The sequence below is a fragment of the Egretta garzetta genome, unplaced genomic scaffold, assembly GCF_000687185.1.
Source record: "Egretta garzetta isolate BGI_Z169 unplaced genomic scaffold, ASM68718v1 scaffold514, whole genome shotgun sequence".
NCBI classification, from domain to species: domain Eukaryota; kingdom Metazoa; phylum Chordata; class Aves; order Pelecaniformes; family Ardeidae; genus Egretta; species Egretta garzetta.
This window is the reverse complement of record NW_009259483.1, coordinates 144,454-159,324: the sequence shown is the minus strand read 5'-3', so window position 1 is coordinate 159,324 and position 14,871 is coordinate 144,454. Positions and strand designations below refer to the sequence as shown.

General features: G+C 39.9%; 1 protein-coding gene across 1 annotated transcript in view; it reads right to left on the bottom strand.

Moving 5' to 3' along the window:
* The window catches only part of SEPTIN7 (septin 7), a gene marked incomplete at its 5' end in the record, with an annotated part of 69,361 nt that extends 56,940 nt beyond the window's left edge, over positions 1–12,421 (bottom strand). The window contains 2 exons of the mRNA XM_035892762.1: positions 6,257–6,359; positions 12,413–12,421. Coding sequence (XP_035748655.1) covers positions 6,257–6,359; positions 12,413–12,421 — 112 coding nt within the window. The remainder of the gene's footprint in view (positions 1–6,256; positions 6,360–12,412) is intronic.
* Positions 12,422–14,871: the final 2,450 nt, after the last annotated feature.

Sequence of the window (14,871 nt, the reverse complement as noted above, 5' to 3'; positions counted from 1 at the left end):
AAAAAAAAAAAAAAAAAAGAATCACCCATACACCCAAAGAAGTACGAGAGAAGATTTGCTAATTGAAGCCAAGTAGTCACATGAATCTATACCTCAAGCTCTCACCTGACAGTAACTCAGTGGAAAATCATGCATTGCAGGCCAGTAAACTCACTGTTAGATTACTGACCTTTCACGTCTTGCAGAGATATTCAGTTCTTTTCCACAGAGAGATCTTCAGAGTTCATCTATTCTGCCTTCTCAAGAAACGTTTATCAACCTCTTTCCACAAAAAGGAGTGATATGCTATTGGTGAGGCATTACACAATCAATAGAGATCGCTCCAGAAGAATGTGTCATCTCTAGGAATACCCTGGCTCCATTCTGAGTTCCACCAGTTTTCTATTTCTTTCATTTTTATCTCTGCCAATTCTCCTGAATTCAACATATTTTGCTTTGGCATCCCCATCAGGTATATTTAAGTATTAAGCTATCAATTTTAATACCCTAGACATCACTGGAACACACATCCATAGAACCAGTACGTGAAAGGCAGTAATTTTTTTTTTTTTAAGGTTACAGAATTCTTGAAAGAACCTTTATTATTTCTGTACTTCACTGAATCCTCATAATCCTGTTAAAAGAATACCTGCAACTTAAAAACTCTTTTTTTCCTTTTTTTTTTTTCCAAAAAAACTAGTTTCCTACAGGAGCCGTATCTGCCACACAATAGTTGAACCCAGACTATTACTTTTCTTTACAGAAAGGGTACCCTGGGAACTGAAAGAGTGCTGGCTAACCTGGCCCCAGCCCACCATGGCAGCTGTACTGGACAGGCAGTTGGCCGTCATGCAAGTAGCTCAAAACGGGCTGCATCAGAGGTCATAGCATGGGATACGTGACAGAGGATGAGAGAATTAGAGGAATTGGGGTATTTTGAAGAAGTGAAGGTACAGAGGAAAAGGAGGCAGGACACATTCAAGTAATAAAAAAGGCTTTGCTAGTTCTTTTCTACAGTATGCTTTTTCTTTCCAATATATGTATGCCAGTGTACACCCCTGACTGTATAGACAAGAAAAAGCTCCATAACCAATAATACAACAATATAGCCTAGGGAATCTAAGAACTGACTAGAAAAGTTCAAAATTCACATTTTTCCCTCCAATAGGTTTATCAGAAAGCATATTTTAATTTAAGCTATATTTGTATGGTAGTAGAGCCCAGAGGCCTCTAAAATAATGGCAAAGTTAGGCAACAAATACTCAACAATGATACTTCACTGATCCTAAGAAGCCAAGTATGAAGGTCACACCAAAGGCCAAACACATAACCAGACGCTGTGGTAGTAAGGACATTCCAGAACCTTTAATTAAGAGGATTTCAAATCACAGCAGGTCAACAAGAACTAGCAACATCCCAAAACAGTTTCTACTAAATTGTACTGCCCATCAACAAGATACTTGTCATTTAATTATTCTTCCTGTCTTGCCATATGCTTAATCATTTTGTTCCTGGCTTTAAAACTGGGGAGGGTGGATATCTGACTAGCAAAGAACAAGTAGCTGTGAGCACCTGAGGCTCTTGGCACCACTTGATAAATAAACCACCCCAGAAAGTGAACAAATGAAAGTGGTATTTCTATTCAGAACATGATCCATCAGCACGCGATACCAGTATTAAACCAGTCCACGTTTTCTTCAGTAAATAAAAGCGTTTTAAAACCAGAGCATGCTTTTTCTTTAACATAACTTCCAGTCTTGCAAAATACAGCCTTTTCCTTTGCATCCATGCCAAAAAGCCATGTTTAAACCAAAACATTTGAGCGCGCATATAATTACAAATGAAACACTGTAACAGTACTGCATGACATTTTCCTTTAAGTTATAATCTCCAGGTGATCTACAAGGCTAAAGTGACAATTAGAAAACAAAACAGACAATTTACCATAGGAGAGGTTTCAAAACAGCTTTCAGAGTTGAAGCTCAAGAAATGGGAACTATCTAGGAAGGTCCTCTGGAAAGTCACCTGAGAGTAAGTGTTCTGCACTTTGCAAATCAGATGATTTTAAACAAAATAAAACAAAATTTTAGAGTCCACTAATAAAGTTCACGAAGCCTGAACACCTTCAAGTATATAGCTCTAGGAAAAACCACCTCAAATAATTATTCTTAAGAACGTCGAGTCTATAGCAGAAAAAAAAAAAAAAAAATTACAACTTTGCATCTACTTGGGTGTTGGTTCAAATCATGTTACCAGTGTAATTTCAATACAAGAACAACAAAAGAGGGATTTCCTTATTCAGTATTTAGAAAAAAGACACATTGAAAGGCAGTTCTGTTCTGCACCTCATCACACCACAACAAAAACACACACCCACTACTTAAGCAAGTGTAATTATATTAATAAACAGACATAAAACTACAATTTCACAATTAAGATTTTCTTTAACTGTGAGCTACTAAACATGGCTGTATCACTTCTGGAAGTTTTATTTTCTTAAGCATCTGACTTAAGCATGCACTTTCCTCCAAAGAAAACTATACAGCAGAGAAACACAAGAGAATACACTTTGCATTTCAAACAGACCAAATATTTATGTCGCGTTCTCAAGTGTTTCAACTATCTTACACTAGAAGAGATTACAAAAGATTATGAAGGGAACAGCCTGCCGAGGCAAACTTGACATTTTTTCCACTGGTGAGCTTTAATATTTCAGATGTATAATTAGTTGCTTTGAACCACTATTTAAATGTCTTTTTTTTAAAGCATCAAGAATGAAGCTCAGTTTAATGCGTATTCCTGCCTACTTATATAAAGTTTTTATTCTACAAAACCAAGTCATTTCAGAAGTAGCTTGATTTAAACTACTGATTAACCTTTTAGAATATGACTAATATGAAATGAATTGTCTCATTAAGATTTTAAAGACAAATCAATGTCCAATGACAACCGATCAGTAAGGAAAATGAAGGGCTATACGAGTCTTCAGTTTCTTAAGAAAAGTTTTAAAACACTACCAAAAGAAACAACACAACTTAGAGAAAACAAATACTGTTAATGAGATAGAAAAGTTGAAATGTTTATTATGGCTAAATATTATAGAGTAACCCCAGTTGCTATTAAGGTTAACTTTTCAATGACTCTTAAAACATCAAACATGAAAAGGATACTTTAACATCAACATTTTATATTTGTGTGTAGTTCATAAGCACTTCACCCTTTAGTTACACTTCATGTAAACACCAGAACACCTGGAAATTAGCAACTGTATTTACAGAAAAGACTTCACTAGCATTGTAAGCCTCAAATAAAGTAATCTTACTGAATCCCAACCCAAAGAGCAAGTTACAGGACAGATCACTGCCCACGTGGCTGAAATGAAGCCACTTCCAAAGCATCGCCCCCAACTAGCTTAGACCAGCTCAGATAAGGAGCACCTATGTCCTGAACTTGCTCCAGAAACCATGCTCTAGGCTATTCAACACCACCACAGCCTTACACACACCCAAATTTAAAAGCCCTCCCTCCAACTTCACTGGCACAACAGATGTACAGGACGCCACCACACACCGCCATGGGCAGCCCCATCATCTCTAGGGCAATTACAGTAACATGGCAGCCTGGGGAATACACGTTTTATGGAGTACATTCATGCTCTATGCACAAGAAAGTTTCTGTAAAACAGATTTATCTCCCTGCAAAAATTCTTACTGGAAACAATGTCACATCTGTTGGATGCTGTACTTACTACTTCTTCAGTGACAAATATCTTACACAGTTAAACTGAAACATGAATTGTTTCTACAACAGTCAGTACAGCTGTACAACCATATTGGCAAGTCACCCCAAAATGCTGGTCTGGTGACTTTTTATACTACACATTTCAAGACAAAGCCACCAGATACCACACTACGCTCATCTGTTAAGTTTAACTGATAATTACAGGCTAAACGGACAACTGGAAAATAGCTTCTATACAAATGCTGTAATATCATGCCCCACACACACCCCTGAAAAATAGCTGGACACTGAGATCACAGGCCCCAAACATGATTTGTTTTTTTCCTTGTACCACAAGCATTGTTTTTCTCATTTTTCATTTCGGAACAAACAGGTAACATACTGACACTGAAGTACCTATAAATAAAGCATAGCCAGCAGACTAGCAATTGTGCAATCTACAGTAAAAGGCAGCCACGCATGAATGATTCTTGGTAGTAGAAAGAGGAAGATAATGTTTTAGATTACCTCCAAGAGATCATATGTACAGTATTATTATTCAGCCAGCACTGACCATACACAGATTAGCACTACATTCTAAAACTTAAGTTTTAATAAGTATAGATAATTCCATTTACTGTTACAAAACTGTATCATAATGTCAGCTAAAGACTTCACACCAAGTCAGAGTACACTACCTCAATGGGTGAATGCAGCAATATTTACAATTCTAAGAATCTAACTGCCCATTACATTACAATGCTTACCAACAAAAGTCATCAGTAATACACAAACCATTTCATCTTCGTATTTAAAACAGACACGTTTTTTCAGGGCATACTATTAGCAGACACTTCACTTTGAAACAAAATAGTCTCTCCACCCCTGCCCCACCTCAGATGTTAAGAATACTAAAAGATCAGACATCATTTTGTTTAAACACACACTTTTAAAGTATCTGATTTCTATATTTGGGGGTTGGAAGGAAAGAATCAGATACATTTTTAATTTAGAAAATTACTGCCAATTCCCCTAGTAAACTGCCAGACGATTGCATAAATTCACGTGCAAATGAATTAAGTCTTAGTAGTAAATATGAAAATATTAAAACTAGTAACAAAATTTTCTGATCAACATCTCATTTTCAATCTAACGTTCGACCAACTTTTCTTCTCAATGGTCACAATCTTCCGCAGTTCTCCTACGTGCAGTTGCATTAGACTGTACTACAAGCAAAGGTAAGAACACCAAGGTAATTTTATGCACTTCCTCCATTTCTAATACATCACTACATCTACTACTTTTGCTTTAAGTGACTTGCTTTTTGTGAGAATGAAACTTGGAAGTACCAATTATACCCCATTCTGGAATACTTTATGAGGATAGCTCCCCCTCTTTCTCCTCCCTTTTTCCTGTAGATAGCAGAAAACCAAATTTTCTTTAAGACTGAACAGTTTTGTACCAAATAATGAATTATGTACTTGGATGCTAGATTACAAAGGAACCTGTAATCAAGTTCCAAAAGAAAAAAGCAACCCTCAAATTTTAAAATTCTAACTCACTTTGTAATCAAAAGAAAATAAGTGATCTACAATGAGTTTTCACCAATTTGACCTTGATTTCTAACTCCGTCAATAAGACTATTATGTAACATGCTACATGTACGTAATAGCTGCACAAGATACCCACTGTATTGATGACAAAATATCAAAGCATTATCAAGCTAGCCAAATTAGAAAAGATAAAGGTAGACATCAAAGAGACAGCTGGCTATTATGAAACACTTTTATTATTATTATTTTAACCATTAGCATGTCAAAACTGAGTCACGTATCCAGTATATACTTGTCAGTTACATACAAACGTACCCAACCTTAATAATGGTCTGCTATCATACAAGTACTCAAAAGCAGGGGAAAAAAGGAGAGGTGACAATTTGGGTCATCACTGAAGCCTAAATGAACTGTTCTGCATGGCATTATTCATCCATACTAACTATAGTTTCCCATTCTCAGTAGTCCATAAGGAACGCACTGTTTACATTTGGTTTTCTTTGCAACCATACAAACTCAAAAGGTTTGTTTAAATTAAAGCTTTGATTTTCTAGCACAGTTTTGTGGCCACAGAAGTGCAGGATATACAGGATCCTACTGCCTGGTTATGCACAAGGAAAGATTCCAACTTTACTTGTGGATCCCGGTTTGCCATGTTGCACTCAACTGTAAAAGCAGTTCAATTTTTTAATTCAAATGAAAACCCAAGTTCAAATTACCTCTGCTACGTCAGACTAGCAAGTCACATTTTAGAATAGATGCACACCAAACTTTTCTCTTAGACTGTATGAACTATACAGTTCTCGTTCTTTATTCTCCTCCTCATCTACTTGCGTATCGGACAACACGTTCTTTTTAAACACTCTAGATTTAACAGTCTAGAAGAGGAAGATCCATATTTTCTCATGAGATCATGCAAAACATTTACATCATCATCACAGATTTTATGAACTACCTCAATATACTTCTAATGATCACCGTTCAAAACAAAGAAAGAAACTTACCTACTACCATGAGTGTGAACTCAAATCCTCTCTTCACAGACTTCCGGTAAACTTGATTTGGAAGATTTGCAAACCCCACATATCCTTCAAGGTTCTTCTGTTGCTAAAGCAAGAGATATTTAGAAAAAAAGTTAAAAGAAACACTTGTAAATTTTTCATCTGCTTGTATTTTTTTTTTAGTTATTATTTTAGTTATTAAACTAGTACTTAGGTGTAGTTTACTTTGCAAACAGAGAAGGACTTGTGGGTGATGTGATGGCTGGAGGCTGTCTTGGGCACAGCAATCACGAAATTATAGTTTTTCATTCTTGGAGAAGTAAGGAGGGGCATTAGCAGAACTGCCATCTTGGACTTCCAGGGGGCAGACTTTGGCCTGTTTAGGGGTCTGGTTGACAGAGTCCCTTGGGAGGCAGTCATGAAGGGCAAAGGAGTCCAAGAAGGCTGGACATTCTTCAAGAAGGGAATCTTAAAGGCACAGGAGCAGGCCACCCCCATGCACTGAAAGATAGAATCGTCTAGGTTGGAAAAGACCTTTAAGATCAAGTCCAACCATTAACCTAACCCTGCCATCCCACCACTAAACCATGTCCCTAAGCACTTCATCTATCCTTCTTTTAAATCCCTCCAGGGATGGGGACTCGACCACCTCCCTGGGCAGCCCATTCCAGAGCCTGACAACCCTTTCGGTGAAGAAATTTTTCCTAGTGTCCAACCTAAACCTGCCCTGGCGCAACTTCAGGCCATTTCCCCTTGTCCTATCATCCATTACCAGGGAGAAGAGGCCGACCCCCACCTCACTACAGCCTCCTGTCAGGCAGCTGTAGAGGGTGATAAGGGCTCCCCTCAGCCTCCTCTTCTCCAGGCTAAACAGCCCCATTTCCCTCAGTCGCTCCTCATAAGGCTTGTGGTCCAGACCCCTCACCAGCTTTGTTGCTCTCCTCTGGACATGTTCCAGCAATGCAACATCTTTCCTGTAGTGAGGGGCCCAAAACTGAACACACTATTCGAGGTGTGGCCTCACCAGCACCGAGTACAGGGGGACGATCACTTCCCTACTCCTGCTGGCCACACTATTCTTGGCCACCTGGGCACACTGCTGGCTCATATTCAGATGGCTGTCAACCAGTACCCCAAGGTCTTTTTCCAACAGGCAGCTTTCCAGCCACTCTTCCCCAAGCCTGTAGCGCTGCATGGGGTTGTTGTGACCAAACTGTAGGACCCGGCACTTGGCCTTGTTGAACCTCATACAGTTGGCCTCGGACCATCGATCCAGCCTGTCCAGGTCCCCCTGCAGAGCCCTCCTCCCCTCAAGCAGATCAACACTACCACCCAGTTTTGTGTCATCTGCAATGATGATGAGCCAGTAGGGAAGATGACTGGCCTTGCTGAACAGAGAGCTTTGGCTGGAACTCAGGAAAAAAAGGAAAGTTTATGACCTTTGGAAAAAGGGACAGGCCACTTAGGAGGACTACAAGGATGTTGCGAGGTTATCCAGGGAGAAAATTAGAAGGGCCCAACTTGAACTTAATCTGGCTACTAAGTAAAAGACAATTAAAAAGTGTTTCTATAAATGCATTAGCAACAAAAGAAAGGCTAAGGAGAATTTCCATCCTTTACTAGATGTGGGGGGAAACATAGTGACAAAGGCTAAGGAAAAGGCTGAGCTACAAATGCCTTTTTTGCCTCAGTCTTTTATAGTAAGACCAGTTGTTCTTCATGTACCCAGCCCCCTGAGCTGGAAGACAGGGAGCAGAATGAAGCCCCCATAATCCAAGGGGAAATGGGTAGTGACCTGCTACACCACTTGGACACACACAGGTCTATGGGACCAGATGGGATCCAGCCAAGGGTGCTGAGAGAGCTGGCGGAAGTGCTCACCAAGCCACTTTCAATCATTTATCAGCAGTCATGGGTAACCAGGGAGGTCCCAGGTTAAGTGGAGGCTTGCAAAGGTGACACCCATCTACAAGAAGGGCCAGAAGGAGGATCTGGGGAACTACAGGCCTGTCAGTCTGACCTCAGTGCCAAAGAAGGCTATGGAGCAGATCACCTCAAGTGCCATCGCACAGCATGTACAAGACAACCAGGTGACCAGGCCCAATCAGCATGGGTTCATGAAAGGCAGGTCCTGCCTGACCAACCTGATCTCCTTCTATGACAAGATGACCCCCTTAGTGGATGAGGGAAAGGCTGTGGACATTGTCTACCTAGACTTTAGTAAAGCCTTTGACACTGTCTCCCACAGCACCTTCCTGGAGAAACTGGCTGCTCATAGCTTGGACAGGTATACTCTTTGCTGGATTAAAAACTGGCTGGATGGCCGGACCCAAAGAGTAGTGGTGAATGGATTTAAATCCAGTTGGCAGTCAGTCACAAGTAGCATTCCCCAGGACTCAGTATTGGGGCCAGTTCTGTTTGATACCTATATCAAGAGGACAGAATGCACCCTCAGTAAGTTTGCAAATGACACTAAGTTGAGTGGGAGTGTTGATCTGCTTGGGGGTAGGAAGGCTCTACAGAGGTATCTGGACAGGCTGGATCAATGGGCTGCAGCCAGTTGTATGAGGTTCAACATGGCCAAGTGCATGGTCCTGCACTTTGGTCACAACAACCCCATACAACGCTATAGACTTGGGGAAGGGTGTCTGGAGAGCTGCCCGGTGGAAAAGGACCTGGGGGTGTTGGTTGTCAGCCAGCTGAACATGAGCCAGCAGTGTGCCCAGGTGGCCAAGAAGGCCAATGGCATCCTGGCTTGTATCAAAAACAGCGTGGCCAGTAGGAGTAAGGAAGTGATTGTCCCCCTATACTCAGCACTGGTGAGCCCGCATCTCAAATACTGTGTTCAGTTTTGGGCCCCTCACTACAAGAAGGACATTGAGGTGCTGGATTGTGTCCAGAGAAGGGCAAAGCAGCTGGTGAGGAGTCTGGAGCACAAGCCTTATGAGGAGCAGCTGAGGGAACTGGGGTTGTTTAGCCTGGAGAAAAAGAGGCTCAGGGGAGACATTATCGCTCTCTACAACTGCCTGACAGGATGTTGTAGAGAGGTGGGTGTCAATCTCCCAAGTAACAAGTGATAGGAAATGGCCTCAAATTGTGCCAGGATAGTAAGAAAAATTTCTTCACCGAAAGGTTGTTAACTATTGGAACAGGCTGCCCAGGAAGTGGTTGAGTCACCAGCCCTGGGGGTATTTAAAAGACAGGCAGATGTGGTGCTTAGGGACATGGTTTAGTGGTGGACTTTGCAGTTCTAGGTTAATGGTTGGACTTGATCTTAAAAGCCTTTTCCAACCTAAATGATTCTATGATTCATTTTCATATTTGTAGAAAGGTGCTATCTACCCAACTTCTCAACAACCCAAGCTGTCTGTATCAAAGACAGCGCAATGAACTGCAACAATAAATATGAAAGCCTGATTGATTTATTTTTTTGACTGGATAGCCATAAGACTGGCACAGAAAGTTAACTATGCTAACAGTACTTTGAGCAAGTACAATTACCACATTACGACTATGCAAGCACCAGAGAGTACAAGCACAAACAGATTAAAATATAATCGACTTTGTTCCAACACCCATTTGAAATGCAATCAAGTGGTATGAGTGTAGCTTTCCTATACTCCCAAGAGTCATGATGGTTCTGTCCCAATATGAAGGAGACTAACTTGACACCCTCTAACTTTTGGGTCACGCAGTTAAGAGGTCTTCATGTTAAATCTAGATCTAGATCTACACTAATGCAATATGCATTGCAACAAACCCTCCACAAAGGCAAAACTTTAGTTGCCTTGTACTGTGAAGAAGTTATTCAAAATGTTGCCTACTATGAAAAGGGAAGACAATTCTGGATGCTAGCCATTACTACTTCTCACTGCATTAATGAAAACATTGAAGGTGCTTAAAATGCCTCTCCCTCACTGTACTAGACCTGGTGATTCTCCAGAGATTAGCCATGCTACTTTTAAACTGCTATTCCAGTAGAATCCTAGAAGTGTGTTTGGTATCACAGCAGGTCTGAGGATTGTCTTATGACACAAGACAGTTTAGTTCTTTTACACAGAATCTGAAAATACTTTTGGAGACAACTGCCTACTTAAAGCAATGCAAGGTACCGTTTCTCATGGAGCAATGATTTCAACCTTTAGGCTTTATGTCCACCCAAAGTCGAGAGGATGTGATTTGATACTACCTCAATTTCAGAGCTCAAGAGAGTTACGTACATCCACAGAGCTGAAGCGCTGTCTACAAGTTTAAATTCCCTTCCCTAATATTATCTTCAACATGAGAGAGGAATTCTAAAAAATAATAAAAAAATCTGTTCTACTACAGGCACTACTGCCTCAGAACTCCTCTGTATGGGATAGAGTATGGTTAATTTAAATTTTGCACGTGTTTGACTCGTGCTTATTTGGATGTTTTTCTAAAATTGACAGAATAAACTTATTACAGTAATAACTCCTAGACTTTAAAAGTAGGTTTTTTTTTTAATTAAAGCAAACATTCCTTGCAAGGATATAAAAAACACTATCCCTCTTAAAGCATTGAATGCAAGAAGTACTAGCTGCTTTGCAGTCCAACAGCACTAGTCAATTAATTGACTCTTGGCTTTAGGTCACATAACTGATTTCTCCACCTGGCAAACAAACCATTATTCTCAAGCAGTGCTACACCACTACAAAGACATATTATACTGGTGCCATCATCAAATTTAGGTAAGACTGAAAAGCCCAAACTTAGCAGGACTACTCTGAAGGAGATAGATTTAATACTACTGCAAATTATCATCAGCTCTCATTTAGCAATAATACACTGCATCAATTCTCCTTCAAGTTTAAAAAAGGCAGTCCCTTTGACCTCATTAACTCATGCAGAGTAAAAGAGGAATATCTGATGATAGCCAGCTAAAGCTAGGTGTTACAGTTTCAAGTTCAAACATAGGCAATGCAACAAACGTTATCACTTCTCTAAATGTAGGAATGTTTGCCTTGTGTCATCAAGAAACTTTATGATGCTTTTTGTTTCTGTTCAACCTTTGGTGCAGAGTGTTTTATCTGAAAGGTTTCAAAAGACTAAAAAAACCAGCAACAATTTAAAAATCCAAATACTGTTTTACTTTTCCAATCTACTACTACAACTACATGTGAGGAATACAATCTAAAACCCTGAACAGGAGCCAATGCTTCAGAGATATTACATGACATGTAGGTGGGTGCTCTGTAAGATATTAAAGAGGTCCTCAACAGTGCAGGTCCTTGATAACTATTAAGGATATGCAATTGCTATTCATCCCACCAGACGTAAAATATCTAATCACAGTCAGACACTTCTTATAGTTCTACTTGTCAACCACCTCCATCTTTTAATGCCTACATACCTTTTAATATATGTCATGCTTACCAGAAACAGCTCACCCCCTCGTTAAATCTAGGTAATACTTCTTTTACTTAAAAGAATAGATTTACATGTAATTCTTGTTTTAAATTATTTTTATTTCTCTTCCGTTCCCCTTCACATAGAGCTCCATATTTAGGACAGTTTTACTACTAAGAACTTTAAGAATGCTGAGTATGAAATGCTAAGCAAGAATAGATGGCCACTTTTGGGTTGTTTGTTAAGTGGCTCTATAGCATTTACACCCACAATTTTAGATAATGGAATATAAATGTTACTAACCAGAAAGATGCATGAAGTGTTACACTTGGTATTAACGCTGTATTTAATGTGAGCATCTTTACTCCATAGGAAAAAGCCTTAAAAAACTGAAGTTGGATGCCAGATTCAGATTTCTGTTATACCAATACCAATTAAAATTAAAGCTTTCAACATACTGATTTTTAAACAGTTGCATTTGTTCATAACTTGCTACTTCTAAAACAGACTGAAACAAACTAGGAATTGAGTTTCTTAAATTCTGCAACAGCATTTAGAAGAAGTTACTTATTACTTTTTTGTTGAAGCACTGACTTCCACTGTATTGATCATTGTGCCAGGTGAGATCTCATGTTTCCAATACTTACAATAGCTTCCCCTTAACTTTTATCCCTTCCTGAATTTCAACCAGCTGCTACCTAAACTCAGTTTCAGTTCACCTACTAAAACCCTAATGCTTCTTCTGTTTCCACAATAGCTGTAATACATCTTTATCAAAGTAATACTTACAGCTACTTTGTAAACAACACATTTCCATCATTTCCAGTGTTGAAGATATTGATGGAATACATCCAAAAGTAGTCAAATAAAACGATGAATTTGAACCATTGCAGCAACGAGTCCACGCAGGTGCAGCAGCAATCCAGAAAGACAAACAGGGGTGGTATGAGGAGAGAAAGAACAGAAAAGAAAAAAGTTACTTACATTTGACCAACAAAGTTACCCACAATACTTTTAATCTAGTATACTTAGCTTACAGTGTTTCATGTAACCTTAATTTAGGTTTTTTTATACATATGACAGCTTCATTTCATGATAATACACTACATAACCTCCACACCATTTAATGATCAATACAGGTAGTTATTAGATAGTTCTTTTTACTCTAGTTATTCAGTGTGCTTTTTGTTTACCATATGCTATCTGAACCTGTTAATAGGTTCAAGGGTATTTATTTTCTTCAGAGGTGTTCACCAGAACATGTAATCTCGTTTCACCACACTACTGCACAATATTTTTATTTTAGAGTGGAAAAGGCACAAAGACCAAAGCCATCATCACAGTAAGTGTCTCTCAGGATTTTGTATTTCTATGTCACTTTATACATTCAGTGAACAGTGTCAATTCACTTCATTTGCAATACTGAGCATTACAGCACTGCTGCAAATTTGGGCATAACCATCATGGTTGAACAGCCAGAAAATCTAAAACAAATCAGGGGGCGCAACTTAGGTGTCTGTTCAGCATCACCTAACTCTGTGGATGACAAGAGACCTGGGCTAGTTCTCCAACATGGCACTTAAAAGTATTTTAACTACAAACCCATATCACAAAGACCCTTTAAATTTCTCTTTTTCACTAAACGTGTTGCCATGCTTGAGTATTTCAAGACGTCATTACAAAAAAAGAGGGGGGAAAAAAAAAAAAAACCCTCAATACCAAGTTCTAGGCCAGCAGTCAATGATGCTTCTGCACCCTAACATCTAATTTTTTAATCAATCCTACGCTCCCAGAAGCTCAGAGCCTATTTTTAGAAAATGTACACTATGATGGAGACTACAGTTCAAAGTGGCACTGGGGTCCCCTTCTACTTTTCTACCTAATGCGCTATGAGTCTTCTGTTTTTACAGCCCCCCTCATATTCTATCGGTGTCCAGAGCCATAAAAATTCAGCACATTGGTTACTTTGCTGCTGCTTGCACTCTTCTGAGAGGACAAAAAAGCAAAGCACTGCCAATCAGTTCCAGTCCCTCCCTGTGCCCTGCAGAGAGGTGGCACAAGATGTGGCTTTGGGAGGAGGACAGGTGCACGTGCAGCACAGACAGAGCAAGCTGTACAGGCTGGGATACAACTAATACTGCACATCCTGCACTTCTACATCGGCTCACCGAGTCCACAGGAGGGCCTGGTCCCCTACACAAAAGCAGTATTATTAAACAGCGTAATTTTAAAACCATCATCCAGCAAGAACAGCCACATGCGTCAGATGAAAGTTCATGCTTTCAACAATGGTCAAAACCACCCATCTAAGATAGCGTACACAACCAAGTAAACAGACAGCAGTATTTCTCTAAAAAACCCCGCAGCCACCAAAAATCTACCTCTCAAATATTTGTTAAGATGGGGGTATTCTTCTACTTAAACAGCACTTGACTCTTTTCTCTTCTGTGCACTCGTACACTCTTCTTCGCATAATGTAAATGGAGCATCCACAAAAACCCCTGTACCCAGGACTCCCTCTGATTACCTGTACATCGTTAAAAGGAGGACTTTATCACTTCAAAATCACCACCTGTTACCTTAGCTGCTGAACAGTACTACCTGTGTTGGAAAACAGCTTTAACAACCTAGCATATTTCATTGAGAAGAAGCCTTTTCGTGCCTCTGATCACCTCTGCTGCTCTTCTGTAACACTCTTATAGCTCTGTACTCTTCTGGAGAGGCCAGGGTGAGGGCTACGTACTGTATCCAAGAGGCAGTCAGAGATCCAGTCTGATCATGTGGTATCTCTTGTTCCCTGATCCTTCCTTACTGATTCCCAACATGCCATTTGCTTTTTTGACCACTTCTGAGTACTGAGCTGATGATACTACGAAGCGTACACAGGCCCAAGACCTTGCTCCTGAGCTTTGACAGGTGTTCACAGCTTATCACTGAGCGTACAGCACGAAAGCAGTCCGCATGTATATCACTTTACATTCACCTACACTGCATTTCAGCCATCACTTAATATCAAGTCTTCTAACAGTTCTAAGTCCTTGTAGCTATCTATCATCTCTGCTCTAACTCGGCACAAATGAAGACAAGCCATACAAACAACTATATCTTTGGCCTTAGCTGACTTCTGATGCACACTGTGCGCTCAATGTTACTTTAATGTCGGTCTCCCCCCAAGCAAAATGTCAAAGCTCACATAAACCAGCCTGCAGAGCTGGTGTTTTTAGATCCATCATCTGAACCGATGGATT